General features: G+C 36.6%; 1 protein-coding gene and 1 pseudogene across 12 annotated transcripts in view; both read left to right on the top strand.

Moving 5' to 3' along the window:
- Positions 1-10,311, top strand: part of LOC149543430 (uncharacterized) — a 176,447-nt gene extending 166,136 nt beyond the window's left edge. For 7 of the 12 annotated variants that reach the window (XM_089798228.1, XM_089798223.1, XM_089798219.1 and 4 more), the window contains 5 exons: positions 7,877-7,969; positions 8,068-8,205; positions 9,546-9,650; positions 9,814-9,862; positions 9,978-10,311. In XM_089798228.1, the coding sequence (XP_089654354.1) occupies positions 7,877-7,969; positions 8,068-8,205; positions 9,546-9,650; positions 9,814-9,862; positions 9,978-10,012 (420 nt within the window). In that variant the 3' untranslated portion in view covers positions 10,013-10,311. The remainder of the gene's footprint in view (positions 1-7,876; positions 7,970-8,067; positions 8,206-9,545; positions 9,651-9,813; positions 9,863-9,977) is intronic. The other 5 variants (XM_089798227.1, XM_089798224.1, XM_089798225.1 and 2 more) reach the window with 2 other exon arrangements.
- A 6,740-nt stretch (positions 10,312-17,051) lies between these two features.
- LOC149543431 (18.1 kDa class I heat shock protein-like) lies at positions 17,052-18,146 on the top strand (annotated as a pseudogene).
- Positions 18,147-19,288: the final 1,142 nt, after the last annotated feature.

A 19,288-nucleotide genomic window follows, 5' to 3' on the forward strand; every position in this document is an offset into this window, starting at 1 on the left:
TGAAGAAATCCACACTTCTAGTCTATGTAATGTGGATTGGTATTCTTGCATTACCATGAGTTGTCTCATTAACTCCATCAATATAATCTTGTCGGTGGGATACCATGGCACTACTTATAATTCACCTCTGAAATACCCAACTTGCAGATATGCAAAGTTGTGGAACTATAAGAATAGACAGCGATACTCATTTACTTTAGTCAAAGCCTCATTTGAAGCCCACTTCTTAGGAAGCTCCTTATGAAATAAACACATTTAATGCATCTGACTTATTTTTGAAGGCAATTGTTCATAGTTTTCCCACAAGAGCACTAGTGTCTTATGTGCCTTGGTAGAAAGGTATGAAAAAGAACCTCGATAGTAACAATTTATACAAAAGGGAAGCCGGAGGCCGCACAAAAGGGAAGTTTGAGGATGCACAAAAGGAACCCAGAGGCCACACGAAAAGAACCCAGAGGCTGCACAAAAGGGAATCGGAGGCCGCATAGAAAGGAAGCTAGAGGCTGCACAAAAGGGAACTTGGAGGCCACTTCGAAGGAAAGAAAGACACAAGAATAAGGAATGCGTCGTATGGGGTTTGAATTCACTATTTAGAAAGTACAGTGAATTCCAACTTTATATGACAGATAAGATAATATTAGAACACCAATTGTACAAGATATAGGCTAAACAAGAATAGATGTTGAACATAGGTATTCGCCAATTATATTCGCAGAAAATGATGGTGCTCCAAATGTGCCAGATCCAAAGCAAAGTAATATAGAGAATCAGAATAGGGTGAGGGTTGAATCCCACTGAAACCAAACTAGCCAATTAGGGAAGATCTTTCGCTTCCGAAATGATGAGTAATACATAACTCTAACAGGAATTCATAGTACAAAGAAATAGTCCCAAACACATTAAAATAACTGAACCTCATGGACATAAATACCTCGTCGAGGGAGAAATTAAGTGCCGATAGGAGGCATGACAAACTCAGGTGGAAAAAATTAAAAAATAAAACGGGTTTGAGATAAACTAAATCAATCGGTCCATAAACAAACGTTTAAGAATTTGTTTATTTTATGACGGGAACATTATAGTCCTCCCATCCCAAAATTTTCTTGCTCTTAAGAAAATGCAACGCCAAATGCTGAAGAATGTGTTCACCTTCCCAAGTGGCATTGTTGAACGACAAGTGTTTCCATCGTACCAAGTATTGCTTCATGGTATGGTTCCGCAATGTCTTTTCCCAAACATCAATGATTTCATTTGGTTCAAACACCAGTTTCCCTTCATTGAGTGGTGGAAGATATGTAGTTACTGTGATGTTCTATCCCACGACTTTCTTTAGGTAGGATACATGAAAGATAGTGTGGATGCGCCTTCCCTCTGGTAGTTCAAGTTCATAGGCAACTTCACCGATGCGGTGAATTATACGGTAGGGATTGTAAACACATGGCCTTAGTTTCTCTTTTCCTTTTTCCTTCAATGACGATTGCCTATATGGATGGGGTTTGAGATAGACCAGGTCGCCCACTTCAAAACTCCTTTGGATCTAATGCCTGTCGGCATAGATCTTTTGCTGATTTTGTGCCCTTTGCGAATTTTCCTTAACGAATCTTAGAATGTCTTGTCCGTCTCGTAGCTGGTCTTTTGCTCTTGGTGCACGACTATCATCCAAAATCATGTCCACAAATGAAAGGGGTTCATATCCGTAGAGTGCTTTGAAGGGAGCCATCCTGATTGACATGTGATACGTTGTATTGTATTAGTACTCTCTGAGATGCAGCCATTTAATCCATGCCCGTTTCTGTGTTGAAACATAGTTTTACAAGTAACCTTTAAACCATTTGTTTACAATCTCCGTTTGTCGGTCAGTGTGGAGGTGGTAGCTGGTACTTGGTGATAATTCTGTTCTTGCCAACCGAAATAAATCTGTCTAGAAGGTATTGAGAAATTGACCTTCCCTGCTACTAACAATGCTCTAGGGTAATCCGTGCAAGAGGAAAACTTATCTAAAAAATAAATCGGCCACCTATGCAAGCACTAAATATATCTGATTCTTGTCGTACACGATGTTGTCAACTACCTTATATCGATCATCCCGAGTTTCGCCATCCATTAATTTACATGCAAATGTGTTTTCAGAGTATTCCAACAATAAGTGTGCTTTCCAATTGGCTGAAATTTGGAATAATAAACAGATGGCGAGTTTTCTTGATAAAGCATCCACTACCGCATTATTCTTTCCTTTCACCTATTCAATGTCAAAATCAAAAGCTTGAATCTTACCCATTTTTGTTGCCTCTTTCTAAGATCCCGTTTCTTTGCCATCCCGATTGACATGTGATATGTTGTATTATAATAGTACTCTTTGAGATGTAGCCATTTAATCCATGCCCATTTTTGTGCTGAAGCATAGTTCCACAAGTAACCTTCCAATCATTTGTTTACAATCTACGTTTGTCCGTCGGTGTGGGGGTGGTAGTTGGTACTTGGTGATAATTCTGTTCTCGCAAACCAAAATAAATCTGTCTAAAAGGTACTGCGAAATCAACCATCCCTATTACTAACAATGTTTCAGGGTAACCCATGCAAGAGGAAAACTTATCTGAAAAATAAGTCGGCCACTTGTGCGGCTTGGAAGTCTAAGGAAATGGCAAAGAAGTGTGCGTACTTTGTCTACTGGGCAACTACCACGAAGATACAATCCCTTCCATTTACCTTTGGAAGTCCAGTTATAAAATCCATAGAGATGCCCTCCCACTTTTATTATGGAATCGACAAGGGTTGTAATAATCCGACGGGTAAGGTGTGTTTAGATTTTATTTTGCTGGCATATTGCATATGCCCACATGTACTGCAAGACATCATCTTTAAGTGCTTTCCATGAGAACTGTTCCTTGAATTGTCTATATGTATTGAGAAACCCAAGGTGTCATGCCAATGGTGAGGCATGCATTTCCTTCTAGATTATCTGGCTCAATTTGGACTCAGGCACTAAATATATCTGATACTTGTAGTAGATGATGTTCTCAACTACCTTATATCGATCATCCTGAGTTTTGCCATCCATTAATTTACATGCAAATGTGTTTTCAGAGTATTCTAACAATAAGTGTGCTTTCCAATTGGCTGAAATTTGGGATAATAAACAGATGGCGGGTTTTCTTGACAGAGCATCCACTACCACATTATTCTTTCCTTTCACATATTCAGTGTAAAAATCAAAAGCTTGAATCTTACTTGTCCAATTTTGTCACCTCTTGTTTAGATCCCATTGCTTTAGAAAATATCTCAAATTATTATGATCAGTACGGACAATGAACTTGGCAACCTCCAAACATTGCTAAAACTTGGTTATGGTGTGCATGATAGCCAACATCTCTTTGTCATAGATGGAATATAAATGCTCAACTGGTGTAAATTTTTGACTCTCAAAGGCTGTAGGGTGCCTTTCTTGCATCAATACAGTGCCAATGCCCTCTCCGGGTGAATCGCACTCCAAAATGAATGGTTGAGTGAAGTTGAGTAAGGCAAGAACCGAGCAAGTGCTCATGGCCTCTTTTAACTTGTCAAAAGGGTGTTGTGCCTCGTCATTGCACTGGAAGGCACCCTTCTTAGTTATATTTGTTAACATAGCACTGAGTTGAGAGAACCCTTTTACAAACTTTCGGTAGTAACTGCACAACCCAAGGAAACCTTGCAGCTCAGAGAGTGATTTTGGTAGAGGCGAATCAAGGATAACTTGAATCTTCTCTTGGTGGACCTAAACTCCAAATTTACTAACATGTCCTAAGTATAATATCTCTGTCATTCCAAATTCACACTTGGATTGCTTGGTGAACAAGGACTGAGCCTTCATGATCCTGAGGACTTCATCCAAATGCCTCAAGTGTTCTTCCCATGTTTTGCTATAAATAAGGATACCATCAAAGAATACCAACAAGTACTTATGCAACTATTTGTTGAAGATGCGATTCATGTAGGACTGAAAAGTGGCCAATGCATTCGTCAATCCGAATGGCATGACCATGAACTCATAATACTCGTAGTGACAACGGAAAGTCATTTTTTCCACATCTTCCTACATCGGATATTATGGTATCCAAAACCAAGTTCTATTTTAGAGAAATAAACTTCACCATGCAACTCATCCAACAATTCATCGATCCTAGGAATAGGGTATCTGTTTTTTATTGTTTTCTTGTATAATGCACAGTAATCCACACACATGCGTAATGTCCCATACCTTTTCACCAACACCACCAATGATGCAAAAGGGCTAGAGCTAGGACAAATCCATCCTTTCTAGAGCAGCTTTTGGATTGTCTTCTCAATTTCATCTTTAAATTTTCTAAGATGAAGGTATAGTGTAGTAATAACTGGTTTGGCGTCGGGTTCCAATTCGATGGTTTGCTTGAAACCATGATGGGGAGGCATGCTAGAAGGAATAGTTGTGAAAACTCTATCATGTGTATTCAAGATGGCATGTAGCTCATCATCTTGATACACCCGTTGCCTTTTTATCGGTTTTGTTGAAACAAAGCAATGTCCAACCCACACAATGTCATCTGGTCGGACAATGGTCTCCATCCATTGAGCAGAAACTTCCTTTGGTCCCTCATTGGCCATTCCTTTGAGAATAACCTTCTCTCCATTGACAACAAAGGTGAAGTCCATCCTTTTGAAGCTTTGTCTGTATTCATCTAACAACTCCATCCATTGTATCTAGAGAATGACTTCCATATTATCTAGGTCTACTATAAAGAAATCCTACTTCACTGTGTGATTAGCCATGGTGACACTTAGTTGGGGAACAAGGTGTGTGCATGGTAAGAGTGTTCCTTTGACGACCTTGACTTAGAATCCTATGCGTGCCTCCATAGGTAGACCTCTTCGTTTCACCAAAGATGAGTTTATAAAATTTAGAGTGCCTTTACTATCAATAATCACAGTGGCCCTTTGTCCCTGGAGCGTTTTTCGTACTCGGAATATTCTACATCTCAAACTTTTGGCGAGGGTGATGGTTCCTTCATGTCGTACCAATGCGGCTCTCGTCTCCATACAATTTAGGCTGACCATGTTGTAGTCCTCCTATGGTGACTTCCCTATTGGGGTAGATTTTCGTGATTGTTCTTATCATCAGAGACAACTTCGATGTAGTGCATTTTCCCTTTCCCGAGGCATTTGTGCCAGGTTTCCACGACTCCTTATAGGTGAAACATAATTTCTTCCTCTGGAGTTATTGTCTGGTAGCTTCGTCCAACAAAGGCTTCTTCAATGGAGGTTTGTTATCTTTGTTTCTTGGAACCAATGGCGGTTTGTAGTGGGAGTAACCTCGAGAGGATGATCTCAATGACATAGCCATACTTACACATTTTTGATGGCCTCCAAGAGGGTGGCAAGATTGAAGCTCTTTACCTAATCCCTCAATGGTTCTGTCAATCCATCCATGAATAGTACTATTCTTCTCATTTCAAAAATGTCTATAATTAGAATAGAGAGTTTCTGGAACTCCATGACATACTGGTTGAACGATCTTGTTTGCCTTAATTGTGCCAATTCTCAAAAATTAAATTCCAAATCTTTACCACCACACTAATCTATCAATCTTTTAGTGAATCAACATAAGTATTTACTTGGTCATGTCCCAATGTAATGGTGCCATGATGCCACTATTCATGCGCCACTCCCCCCAAGTGGAGTGCTGCAATTGCTTCCTCTTCTGGCACCGGGTTGAGCTAGAAGTAGCTGTCAGCTTTCATTACCATGCTTGGGTAGATATAGATCCGGATCCATCAAATGACGATAGGTTCATCTTACTCAACTTCCTTCCAAGATCATTGTTATAATATCCTCGGTTTTCACCTCTAGAATACCACATTCTCAATTCTGTGTAATCTTTGTAGGATATATCCTCTTCCAAGATTGTATTCTTCCAGTCTTCTTTCAACTATGCTTGAACTTCCTCAATGGTTGGTTGCCTTACTCCGTTCGGTACCTCCATCCGCAGAAGGAAAGTTGGCATGGAAGGTCGAGAGCGTGTTGGAGGAGGATTTTCCTTTCTAAAGACCAAATTGACATTGTGACCATTTTGTTTGCCGGATATCTTATTTTCCTCAAATTTCTTGAGAGTTTCTTTCATAAGTAGCCGAGCGTCATTCATTTGTGCTTGATTCTGTGAAAGATCCCTTTGTAATGCCACGACTTTAACAAGAGTGGGTTCTTGATTTTCCATACTATCAACTGAGTGGGATCTCCTTCATTTCTGACTATAAATTTTCATTCACTATCCATTGGCTGGCAGGATCACTGGTTCTGATACCACTATAATGTCCTGAGTCACTTGGTACCTACAAAAGTACCTTTAGTTTATAAGATCAACAAGAAGAGAGGCTATTATGCACTAGGAAGCCAAAGGTCGTACATAAGGGACCCGAAGGCTGTAGAAAGGTAAGTTGGAGGCTGCATAGAAGGGAAGCCGGAGGCCGTACTGAGGTAAGCTTGAGGCCACACGGAAGGAAACCAAAGGCCACGCGAAAGGAAACCAAAGACTGCACGGAATGGAAGTCGGAGGCAACATGGAAGGGACCCAGGGGCCACACAGAGGTAACTTGGAGGCCGCACGAAAGAGAAGTCAGAGGCCCCACATGAATTGGACTTAGAGGTGACATTGATTGGACCTAGGGGCTGCATGGAGGGGACCTGGGTGCCGCACGAAAGGGAGTTGGAGATCACACGAAAGGAAACCTAGAGGCCACACGAAAGGGAACTCGGAGGCCAAACAGAAGGTTCTCAGAGACCACATGGTAGGAAAGTTGGATACTTATAGGAATAAAGAATGTGTTGTACAGGGTTTGAATCCACTACCCGAAAAGTACAGTGAATTCCAACGTTATATGCCAGATAAGATAATATTAGAACACCAATTTCACAAGATATATGCCAAACAAGAATATATGTTCAACATTGATATTTGCCAATTATATTTGTAGGCAATGATGGCGCTCTAGATACAAAGAATTGTAATAGGGTGAGGGTTGAATCCCATTGAAACTGAACTAGTCAAGTAGGGAAGACCTTCACGTCCGAAATGGTGAATAATCCAAAACTTCAATAGGAATTCGTAGTACAAAGCAATAATTCAAAACACGTACTAAAATAACTCAACTTTGTGGATGTAAATACCTTGTCGTGGGAGAAACTAAGTGCCAACATGAGGTAGTAACAATTAAAAATAAAATCGATCGGAGATAAGTTAAATCAATCGGCCCATAAACAAAGGTTTAAGAATTTATTTATTTTATGATGGAAATATTACACATTGTGGAGTTTTAAAAAATATTTTCAGATCAAGATATTTACTTTTTGTGAAACAAAACTGAGAAGAACTAGATGATGGCACTAGTGATTTTAATTGGGATTCTAAATAAAGTCTCAAAGGTTTTTAATTTCTTTTACATAGGATATAGATTTGATTCATTAAATCTTCACATTTTTGCTTTTGTTTTGTAGGTCTAGAACATAAATCCTGCGTGAAGTTGTTTTGTATTGTACTTTTGAATTGCAAAGCTACATTAAACATTTTATTCTTTAGATACATTGGATGTTATTCTTTCAACAGAGAAGCAACAGATGAATAAGAGAATGACAATGATGTTCTTGATTGATTATATCTGAAGGATCTTGTTTTTAAAATTTTAAAAGAGTGCCTGAACTGGGTCTAATACTCATTGGATCAGATTGCACTAGGTATTAAATTGCAGTTTTTCAACATAGAAGATTAAAATTCGTTTGCTCTGTTGTTGCTATAGTCATTGAACTGACAATCTTAAGTACAGACTGAACCTGACTTGACATTTTAATTATGCTTATGTTTATGGCAATGCAGTCTGCTTATAAACTTGAATTTTCTGCAACATCTGAAGGAAATCCTGGGAAGTCAGGAGCTGGAATAGTATTATTGAGACCTGATGATTCTGTGGTATAATTTCTTTCCAGTCTTGATTAGCTTAATAGCTAAGTTAAATGCAGTTGTATAACATTCCTACCTTACCAAATATTTATTGTGTAAACATACAGGTTTGCAAACTGATGGTCGGCTTAGGTACAATGGTGAAGGCACTAGCAGATTTGCATGCTTTAATATTAGGACTCAGAGCGTCTTTGGGTAGAGGCATATATCACATTGAAGTTTCAGGGCAATTTACATTGATCAGTGTATGTTTTCCGAATCTGTCACTATATAAATAACACTTATTACTAACTAAATGTTAAAAACAAAAAAAAGAAAGAAAGAAAGGAAACATGGTTACTCTGGCCTTTAGTTGTGGTTAGGGAAAACTACTTGACTATCGTGCCATTGGTCCCATTAGGGTTGTCTGCACTGAAGGCATTTCTAGAGAGAGGAGTTGGGATTTACATTGAGGAAACCACTTAAACCAATGCAAAGAAACCATTATCAACTTATTGAAGCATCTCCATTTTGTATTCCAAGTCATGGAAATTCCAGCTCTATCGAAGAAATGTTTGCATGCTAGGAAGAAATAAGTAGAGTCGTCATTGTGCTTAAAGTAAAATTTGGTTCTAGACATAATATTTTATGATTATAACTAGAAATATTGGTTCTTTTTAAAGGCTGGAAGGTACAAGCAAAGAGATACAAATATATAATACCTGTCCAAAGCAGCTCATTGTAAAATGTGCCTTATTGTGTGTATTTAGAATTTAGTTGAAAATAGTTTCACCATGTAATTATGTCTTCCTTTTTCAGGAGAGGCCAGTAAAAAATGTCTTGTGCATTACTTTGTACTTTGTGAAACAGTTTTGAGCTTTGTGGCTTGCTTTATTAAACCAGGACACCAGAAACAAAAGCATAAAAGTAAACATCTTAGCTATTTTAATGTCCACGATATGTGGTCCAACTAAAATGCTATATTGAGAAAGGGAGAAGTATGATCTAAAAGTATAATTAGGAATTGGAATCGGTACAAATTCCTTCATGTTAGTATAGCGTGTCTTTACTTATTGAATGAAATGATGCATTAGTGTTGCTCTCTTGCCTCTGGAAGATTTTATGGTGTGGTCTGTCAGGCTTCTCAAATTTCCAGCAATCATGACTGAACATGTGACCATATGGTTGATATGAACAATCAATGAGTTCTAGGCAATAATTAATTTTTTCCCTCTGACATGACAGTAATGATATAATCACAATTACACAACAAATGTTGTGTCCAATCTAAATTACACAAAATTACAATATTAAATTAATGCTTCCTGATATTGACTAATCTTGGATGGTAGAATAGGCAAAGCTACAGGATAAATTTTGTGGCCATATTATTCCTATTTATATATGATGAAGACATGTGGTGGATGTGCCTCTACAAATAAAAACCGTACAGCTTGATCAAAACAAGGATCTTTTACTTTCTTTCAGACAAACAATATTCTTGGTGTTTGCTTTCTATAATGCATGATTAGCCATTCTGTCCTAAAACATTCATTACTAGATATTTCTAGTTTGTTTGATGAGGTGCCTTTATATGACATGGCAGGGATCAAAGGTGCACTTAACTGATAGAGATGCAACGAATTTAGAAAAGGAGGCAGATGCACTTATCAATTCATTCAAATTTTTGTTGGTGAAACACAAACCAAATGTGAGTAACTGTCTCACCGATGTGTCCATACCTCATCTTGGAGCAAAACAACTGTATCTACTCATGCTTCTTTGGCCTTTCAATTAGCAAAACTGGGTACTGTTAAATCACCTGTATAGGTGTAACAAGTATTAGTTATTAAAATGCTTATGTCTTACTACAGGTCTGTATCATCGCTTCTACCTTGGCCAAGAAAGCTGTTGGACTTCCAGGTGTGAATATATTTCGATGGTACCTAATGACTTTTGAAAAGAATGTTACTTTAAACGTTTCTTGAGGGTTTATATTCTGTTTGCCATAATAATATCTATTGCTTTTTTATTGCAGATGGATGCGTGAGGGACAATAATGTAAATAAATAGTAGAAATGAATTTCTGAGATTGGATCATTCAATCTTGTTCGTGTCCTTGGTAAAGAATCTCTATTGTAGGACTGCTATTTAAGTTACAAAGCATTGTCATGCTTTAGTACACTTCTCAATTGTTACCATAATGCCAAAATCTGCGTAAAACATGGCATAACTATACAGATACAGAACTTATCACCTTTTTAATTTATTTTTGCAAAGTCAGAAGATGGATGGTTATGGTTTTATTTTTTCCGATTTCATGATTATTTGCTTTATGTATAAAAAATATATATACTCATTCTTTAGGAACATGTGCAGATTTGGACACTCTGCATCGTTGGAGCCGTACTTGGACATGTCAGATATCTTTTTCTTTCTTTGTTTTATGAGTTTTTGGCCATCATTTACAATTAAAATAATAACAATGCGGATTGATACATGTTGCGAACTAACATCTTAGGTACTCTAACTACATGGTTATTGATTTTTTCAATGAGGTCTGAAATAAAGAAACCTTTTCATTTGACACTCCTGCAAGGACATTGTAGTGGAATGTGGATGGATCTCAATTCTCACTTCATCTGCCACAGTTATTGAAGTGAAGGAGATCAAATTATTCATTCAAGCAAAACAATTTCATATGACATAAATTTTCACATAGAGCACAGTATTGGGGGTTTGCCTTCAAATTTGACTAGGCTCTTACTAAAACCAAATAATAGGTGCCAAATATCAGTGATCTAATTTATGAATGTGACAAAGCTTTGCGAGTATAGTTTAAAAAGAAACAACTTCATTAAAATTGGGTGCATAAAGAAAATTATAGGAGAAAACGTAATAACAGGTATGAATAATTAGCCAATAGGCTTTTTGTCTGGAGTTGCCTCCAGCCAGAAATTGTCTCACACCATTAAACCATCCTATTTTCTATAAACCATCTTATTCTCCGGTCATGGTTTGCCAGTCAAATCAATAATAGAATCTTTTACTTGATTTGAACTTGTTAATCATTTATTACGGATTTTCATGATTATTATCCCTGTTTCGGGGGGCACTACCAGAAAATTTCCATAAATGAGCTTAGTCACTTGATAATTTTGGTACGGTTATTTTTTATACAAAATAATATTATCTATATGTTCATATTAAAAATCCAGTTTTCTATATTAATTAAAGTTTTACACGATTTCTATTAGTTTGATCCTTATAATTGACAAATGCAATGCTGTAAAAGTACCCCCAACAAATAGGGACAATAATCAAAACTGATAATTTTAGGTTAGCACTAAATACTGATTGTGATAATATTAATTCTGAACAATTTAAGGGCATTTTTTAATGGTGTTTGTTTAGCTTTAATAGAATTATTTTTTATTATTTCATAGGGTAAGTGAGATATACTTTATGGTAAATCATCCGTGAGCTTATGTGAGAAAACCAATTGCGAATATTGGCTGATTATGTCTGGGTGGCTGATTAAATCTGGCTAGACTGCAATTCAGTTGAGTGTATGATTAACTGAAGCATTTATGAAAATATAATAGCTATATTAAAAATATAGTTGTATTCTTTTTTCTTATGTTTCCCATAGCCAAATAGGTCAAATTCCTCACTTCGTCTGTTCATTGTTCAGATGAGGGTATGGTGTAAATTGTGGAGTGTAAGTTAGTTAATGGCAGACTACAATTCATTTGGGCATACAAATAACTTAACCATTATTGAAAATACAATAGTTGTTTAAAAATTGTGGCTTTATTACTTTCTCTTATGTTTACTTTAGGCAAATAGGTCTTATACAAAATAGAGTAAGAATGACCATTAAAGTAAGAGTCTACATATCTTCTGGAGTTGCCTCCAGCCGGATACTGTCTCACACCATTAAACCATCTTATTCTCTGGTCATGGTTTGCCAGTCAAATCAAGGTGAATCAAATCCAATCTACAACAAGTCAAATCAAGGGGAATTCAATCCAATCCAATCTACAACAGTCAAATCAATGTGAATCAAATGCAAATTATTGTTGATGATTAGGTGTATTAAGAAACATTTAGGAAATTAGGTGTTTGATAATTATTATATTTCTGCAATTTCCAATTGGATGGTAATCTCTGCCTTGATAGTTCCCTCTAATTTTACTCCTGCGAAATTAATACCATTAATTCCTAGGTTATAATCAGCCAAACAAAATCTAACCAAAATCTGTTTTCATGAAGGGATAGTGCAAAGCCTGAACAGATATATTTTGTAAACATATTTTAATGTTTGTATTTATGGTGAAGTTTATTTCAAAGATTGTTTTCCATCTACCGCTGCGATTTGGCTTTTGCTTTCATCTAAGCATTTAAAACAATTTGGTTAGATATTTTGAAAATAATAATGCACCAGCTATTATTCGACGTTTTGCTCTCGGGAAATCTATTTGGATTACATACTTGGTTGTTAAATAGTGAATTGTTTTATTCCTGTCTCTGCTATTCACAAACAACTACATGGTATCTCATCTTATACCAGATTTTACTTCTCACAGACAATTGCAGCTTTCAGGTTCACATTTGTCTCTTTCAGTTTTATTTTTTTTCTCGTTTTCAGATGAACTGGCATTCCAAATTTGTTTTAAGGTTAAAGCTTTATTTGCCTTGCCCTACAGATGCATCAGGAACATAAATTATTTCCAAATATATATATTTATAACAGCGTTATATATTTAGCTTTATTATCTATTTTAACAAAACTTTGTAGGCAAGGACGACATCACTTATTAATTAAAACTTAAAACATGGTAAATTGAATCTAAGGATGGTAACAAAAAAAGCCTTATGAAGATCACCAGATTTGAAGTAGCCATGAATACGCAAGATATATGTTGTTGCAGGAAGTATATTCTTCTCCAGCATTTGCTTGTATATTTCTTCCACTTTCTGCATCTTACCCTCCCTTGAGAGCCCATTCATCAACGCATGATAGGTCATTATATTTGGTTCAAATCCTTCTTTTCAATCGCCTCGTATAGCTTGAGAGCTTTGTAGTTATCACCTGAGCTTGCATACCCATCAATCATCAAGTTATAGGTTACAATATCTGGCATCAAACCCGCATCAGCAAGTCCACTCCAAAGAGCTCCTGCTTCCAGAATCTTGCCTTCTCTGCATAGCCCATTTATAAGAGAGTTCTAACTAATAAGATTGGGCATAATGCAAATTCTCTACATTTCTTTCTGAAAACAGAAAGCTTCCTGCATGTTACCAGCCGTGCAGTGACCATTGATAAGGGTTTTATACACTTGTATATTTAGTGTGACATATTTGCTCACCATCTCCTTCAGAACGTCTTTAGCTTCATGCAACCTGCCTTCCTTACATAGTCCATTTATCGATGCACCACATGTTACGACATCAGGTGAAACACTTGCAATGTGAACATAAACAGTGATTACTAATTTTTTTCAGAGCCAATAGCATTGTTGTATTTACCTTCTATGTGATTTATCTTCAATGTTTTCTAATGAAAAATACTCGATCTTTAACTATTGTCTTTGTAAAATGCTTTCTGTCACATTTTCATTCGCAAAAGCAAGAGGCTTCACACATTTCTATGTAAGAGAAGAAGTGATTATCGAAGTGTTGTGACTATCGATGCTAGGGATGTGTTTGAGCTATTTTTTGACAGATTACATTACCACTTGGCGTGTTTGGCATAGTGATAGAATGTCCCTTTGCACATCTCATACATTTCTTTGTCCTCGCCTAGATACCATGATCAGAAAGGAAGGACAATTGGTTGAATTCTAGAAGACAACATTGTTCCTTCTCCAACTGTCAGGCATGCAAATTGTTTGTGTCTAAGCCAGAATTTCTTAATTAATATGATTGAGCCATTTGTTGCAGTCTTCTAAATTTGTGAAGATCTAATTTGAAGGTAGAGATTAACTGCTGTATCTGTTTTGGTTTTCTGTGTTTTGAGATTGGTGTTAGTAGCTGTAGGGGAGTATACCCTCATCGGCATCATTAGAAAAGGCGAAAAAATTGAGTGTAGACAATCTCTAATGGATGCCACCACCTGCACATTCTCTAATGCAGCAAAATCGGTCTTACCATTAGATACGCTTGATCTTTAATCCACCATTTCGTTGCTTGCTGACCAAACATTGGTACAACTTATATAAAGGTCTCTGAACAGTTTTACAAATCAATACTTAAAATTATTGGGATTTAAAAGGTCATGCAAGCTATATTTATCTATTGCTTTTGTTCCAGTTGAAGAGGCAATGCCGACGGATTAGCGTCTATATTTGTATCTGTGCACTTAACATTTTACCAATTCCTTATCCTTTTCAACTTCTGTGTTTATTTTTTCCCCTCTCACAGCTAATGTGACCGCTGAGTGAGAGATTGGTGTCCCAGAACTTACAGATTGGTAGTAGAAAAATTTGGAGGGTGAATAAACCAATGAGAAAGGGTGAATGGAATCAGTCAGCCTCATCAATTGTCCAATAGGAAGATGGCAGAGGCATTATTATAATAGAGGAAAGATACATGTGAACCCTTATCTTAAACTAAAAAGAAAGAACCATGACAATATAGATAGTATATATGTAAAAGTTTTTATTAATTAATTTATATTTTGAGTTATTATGAAAATTATTCTTTTGGTTTTAATATTTTCATTATGTTATTTGTGAGTTATAAGTAAATTCAAGTACTAAACTTAAAGATATATGAAATCTTACTGGCCACACCATCTCTCTAGAATTAGGAAAAAAATATTTTTACCAATATTATGTTTTTATATCAAATACATTTTAGTATTTGTTTTGCCATGCAATGCAAAACATTATAATAAATTTTTATTTGGAAATGTGTTTGTAGTTAATTTTTAAATTGGAAATGTGTTTTTAGTTAATTTTTAAATTGTTATAATGTTATTAATAAAGTAGTTAAATATATGAGTATGATTAAAATATTATTTAACTTTATAATTATAGAAGAGAAAATTTCATATCATATGTACTCTTATTTTATATTCATTTTATTCTTGTTTTTAGATGGGTTAATTTCATTGTTTTAGATTAAGGTAAAAGCAGGTTTTGAAAGGGCCCTGAAACCCATTACATCAAAGAGAAAGATAAACCATTAAGCACAACCAGGTTTTAAAAGGACTTGAAACCAACCAAACAACTAAACCAGGTTTTGTAGGGACTTGAAACCAGCAGATATGACCAGTAAAATTAACCAAAAACTCTGGAATCTGAAAGGACAAACAGATTGGAGCAAAGCAGCCAGGAAGGCTATCCAAACCAGATATCAGAAAACCAGTGACAAGACCATAACACCAACCCAGAAGAACTAGTCAGCATAAGGGAACAAAAGATTATCCTTTTAAAATGAGGTTACCCTTACGCGACCGAAGGGTCATATCTAAAGAGGGAGCAGAAGGCTTAGCCTTCTTCCCTTTAACCGCAATCCAACCGTCCTCAAACTTCGCTACCTCTGTCACCCAATCCTTAAAGGACAAAGACCCGTGGAACCCAGGGGACGCAGAGGCCTCAGCAACCCTATGAGAGACAGACGACAATTGACCTCTAGGAGGGTCAACCGAGGCAGGGGGAGAGACCAAATCCTTTACCACCAGCTTGGAGAGAACGCTGCCCACAGCTACAGAATCCACAGGATGAGACGCCAAAGCAACCTCTGCAACCACCAGCACGAAAGGAACACTAGCCTCAACCTCTGAAACTGCAGGAGCAACGGAGGATTGTTTCACCGTATAATGCTCAGAGGAGGCCCCAGTCCACCAAGAGGAGGAACGCTTGGGTTTGGATTTCCCAGCTACACAACGGCAGCAATGTGACCCGTCAAGTGGCATTTCCTGCAATGAAAAGGGATTCCCTCGAAATCCAACATTTGAGACCAAGACCCCCTCGGGGAATCCAAACAGACCGCCTCAGGAAGACCTTTAGAAACATCCAAGTCAACAAGGAAGCGAGCACAGGTCGAGTGGAAAATATCCAAAGTGTTAGCATCCACATATAAGAAATCCCCAATAGCGTTCCCAATAGATTCAAAAACTGAATCCTGCCAAAGATGAATCGGAAGATTAGGGAGCCGAACCCAGATAGGGTACTTATTAAAGGATTCCGAGAGAGGATCAAAATCCATATGCCACGGTTTGGCCATAAGTGGAAATTTTCCCTGCTAAGAGAAATTATTGTGACATAAAATAATCTTCCTGTCATTAGAATCTTGAAACTTAGCTATAAAAAAACCTTTAGCACACGGAAATATGTGAACATTATTATCAATCAATGGCAACCAGTTCTTGTAGATCCAACGATGTAGATTAGCAAGGGAGGGCCAAGAGCCACAGAAGCGAAAAATTGCAGCAAAAGAAGAAAGGTCATCTACTGTTTGGAAAATGTCTTCAACTGAATCTGGATCCAAAGGGACCCTAATAGGCTTTAAAGCACTTACAGGCGAAACCAGAGAGGGGCCAGATGAGTTAACATGAGGGAAAGCACCATGAAGCCCAGCCTCAAAGGTGGCAACGTCAGCGAAAGTTCTTCCCTCGGAACCAAAACTTGAACCAGGAGTAGGAGAACCAGAAGCCGATAGAGGGGCAAATGGGACCCTACCCCCATCCGCAGAAGAGGCCGGGCGAGATGCAGAAAGAGCCTTAGCCCCACCCACAGAAGAAGCCCCACCTGCAGGAGGAGCGGGAGCGACTCCAGCAACCACGCTGGAACAGGACGGAGACAGGGGAGTCACAACAGATAATTTCATTGTTAACCATGATAAATATTTTGAATTATACAATATCCTTAATCAAGAAATTTGATTTCTCGATATCAATTTAAAGCTTAGTAGATAAAGGCTACTTTTTGAGCATGCCAAATTGAAATAAGACAATGTTAGGAATGAGACATTAGTTGTTATATAGTTAATATTTAATGTACAAATGTTTTATAATTATTGCTTTAGTTGTATTGTTTATTGTTTATTGAACTATTTTATATTTTTATTATTTTTATTTATTTTTCTTTAGCAGACAAATTGATTAAACATACTTTCTTTTACATTTAATTTTTTAAAAAAAAGTTTTTACTTTAATCATTCTTATTATCTCTTTTAGTGTATCATATATTTTTAGCCCATAGGCTTTCCCATTGGAGTTCACTCCAACCGGAAGTTGTCTCATGTTAGAAACAATTAGTCGAAAGTTGTCTTATGCCAGCCAAATGATTTTCACATTAAACGTTTTCTGTATGCACGTAGCGGTTTTTGCTTTATTGGTTTGTTTTCCACTGAGATTTTGACAAGGCACTATAGTCTCTCTTTTCCAATACAGACGGGTAGCAGAAAGCACTAATTGTAATGCACCATTCAAACTTTTCCACTCACCATCGATTGCTTGCGTATACAATATTATTTGCCATCTCCACTAAACTGCAGTCACCATTTTCTCTTGATGTGTGGGATTTGTTTGGAGCTTTTAATTCAATTAGCAGGGATTTGCCTCCTTCGAAATTTGCGAGGGAAACAACAGTCATTGCAAATACACAAATCGATTGGAAGGAGACTCTAGATGCGCACATTTTCAAGGCCGATCTGCCAGGCAAGTAATTATTCTGGGTCTATTTTATGTTGCAATTTCAATCTGGCATTTTGGCTGTTGCATTTGCAATTTCCTTGTTCCTTTGTATTTATTGATCTGATAGGGTTTGAATTTGTTATTTTTCATCAGGTTTGTGAAAAGAGAAGTTGAGGATAGATGGATCCTATAGATTAGTGGAGAATGCAATAAAGAACCGGAGCATAAGAACGGAAAATATCACCGAGTGGAGCGCTCGTGCGGCAAATTTCTGCTACAATTTCAGCTGCCTGATAATGCAAAGCTGGAAGATGTGAAAGTTGCCATCGAAAATGGAATGCTGACTGTGACTGCCAAAACAGCTGGAGCCGAAGGGAGATGTTAAATCCATCGAGATATCTGGTTGATAGATGACAATAGGATGGATTGTAAAAGGGTAAAAAGCATCTATATGTAATACTGTTGATTCAACAAAATGAAAAATACGTGGTTTGTAACTTGTAAATTCAAGTTTTGTTCAGAAATGTCAATGTTTAGAAGCCACCGAAGGAGAAAGTGAATGGGAGGAAAAAACAAATATTTTAATCATCCAAACACATTGTTCTTTGTCTAAGTTTAATCACCTCACAAGTTCATTTGGTTTTCAATTTCAATATATTTTATTATTATTATAATTATTTAAATGAGATAAGCGTGGTTTTATAAAAAGAATCATAGATATAATTTTCTAATTTTGTCTAAGTTAATTCTAATACAGTTTTAATAAATTTATAAAAGATAATTAATTATTTTCTCATTTTGATTGATTAATTATAATTCCATAATTAATATTATTAAATAATAATACTAGAATATTAGTTTTCTTGCTTTTTTTTTAAAAAATGACTTCTTTAACATAGGCAAGAGCCTACAACACAATGGTAAATTGTGAGCCTCTTATCTAAGAGGGGGGTAGATGACTAAAGTTAAGAACAAAGTAAAAATGAAAATATAGACATCTAACACCTCTCTTAAGTGCTGAATAAGACAAGGTATATAAATGGAAAGTATCAATTTTTTTGAATCCATTCAAATGATATTTAACTATTATTTTGTTAAAAGTTATAAATACTAATTTTATCTTATATAATATTTTAAGCGGTATTAATGAAACTAGCGGTACTGGTAGCTTGTCCTCTTTGGAAAAGAAAAGCAGAGGACAATGGTGGAGAAACTGCAAGTGGGATTGGAAGGAAACCCTATGAAGTCAGGTGCAGGAAATTGGAACAATGTGTTTGCAATTGGGCATGGTTTTGTGTCCTGGTTTTCCGTTATCAGTATCAAACTCTAGGGTTTTGACTAGCCATGTTAGTGTTCCTTTCAACGAGTTTTTGAGTAGGATTAGCAATAATCAAGTGCAAAAAGTTGAAGTAGACAACGTGCATTTTACATTCCGTTTGAAGTTGGAAGTCAATAGCCTGCCAAAAACTATGGTGGTTTTGGATCGAACAACAAAGCATGTTTTCTACACGACTACAAGGCCAACTAACATTAAAATGCCCTACGAGAAGATGCTGGAAAATCACATTGAATTTGGAGCCGTTGATAAGCAGTTTGGTGGTTTTCTTATTTCTACATTGGTATGTTTCAGTTGGTATTTATTGACAGTACACATACATATAATAAACTTGGAAAACAATCATCAAACTGATTAGCATTAGTAT

Source organism: Cupressus sempervirens, chromosome 8 (genome assembly GCF_028749045.1).
Source record: "Cupressus sempervirens isolate cs-2001-9-10 chromosome 8, ASM2874904v1, whole genome shotgun sequence".
Lineage (NCBI taxonomy): Eukaryota > Viridiplantae > Streptophyta > Pinopsida > Cupressales > Cupressaceae > Cupressus > Cupressus sempervirens.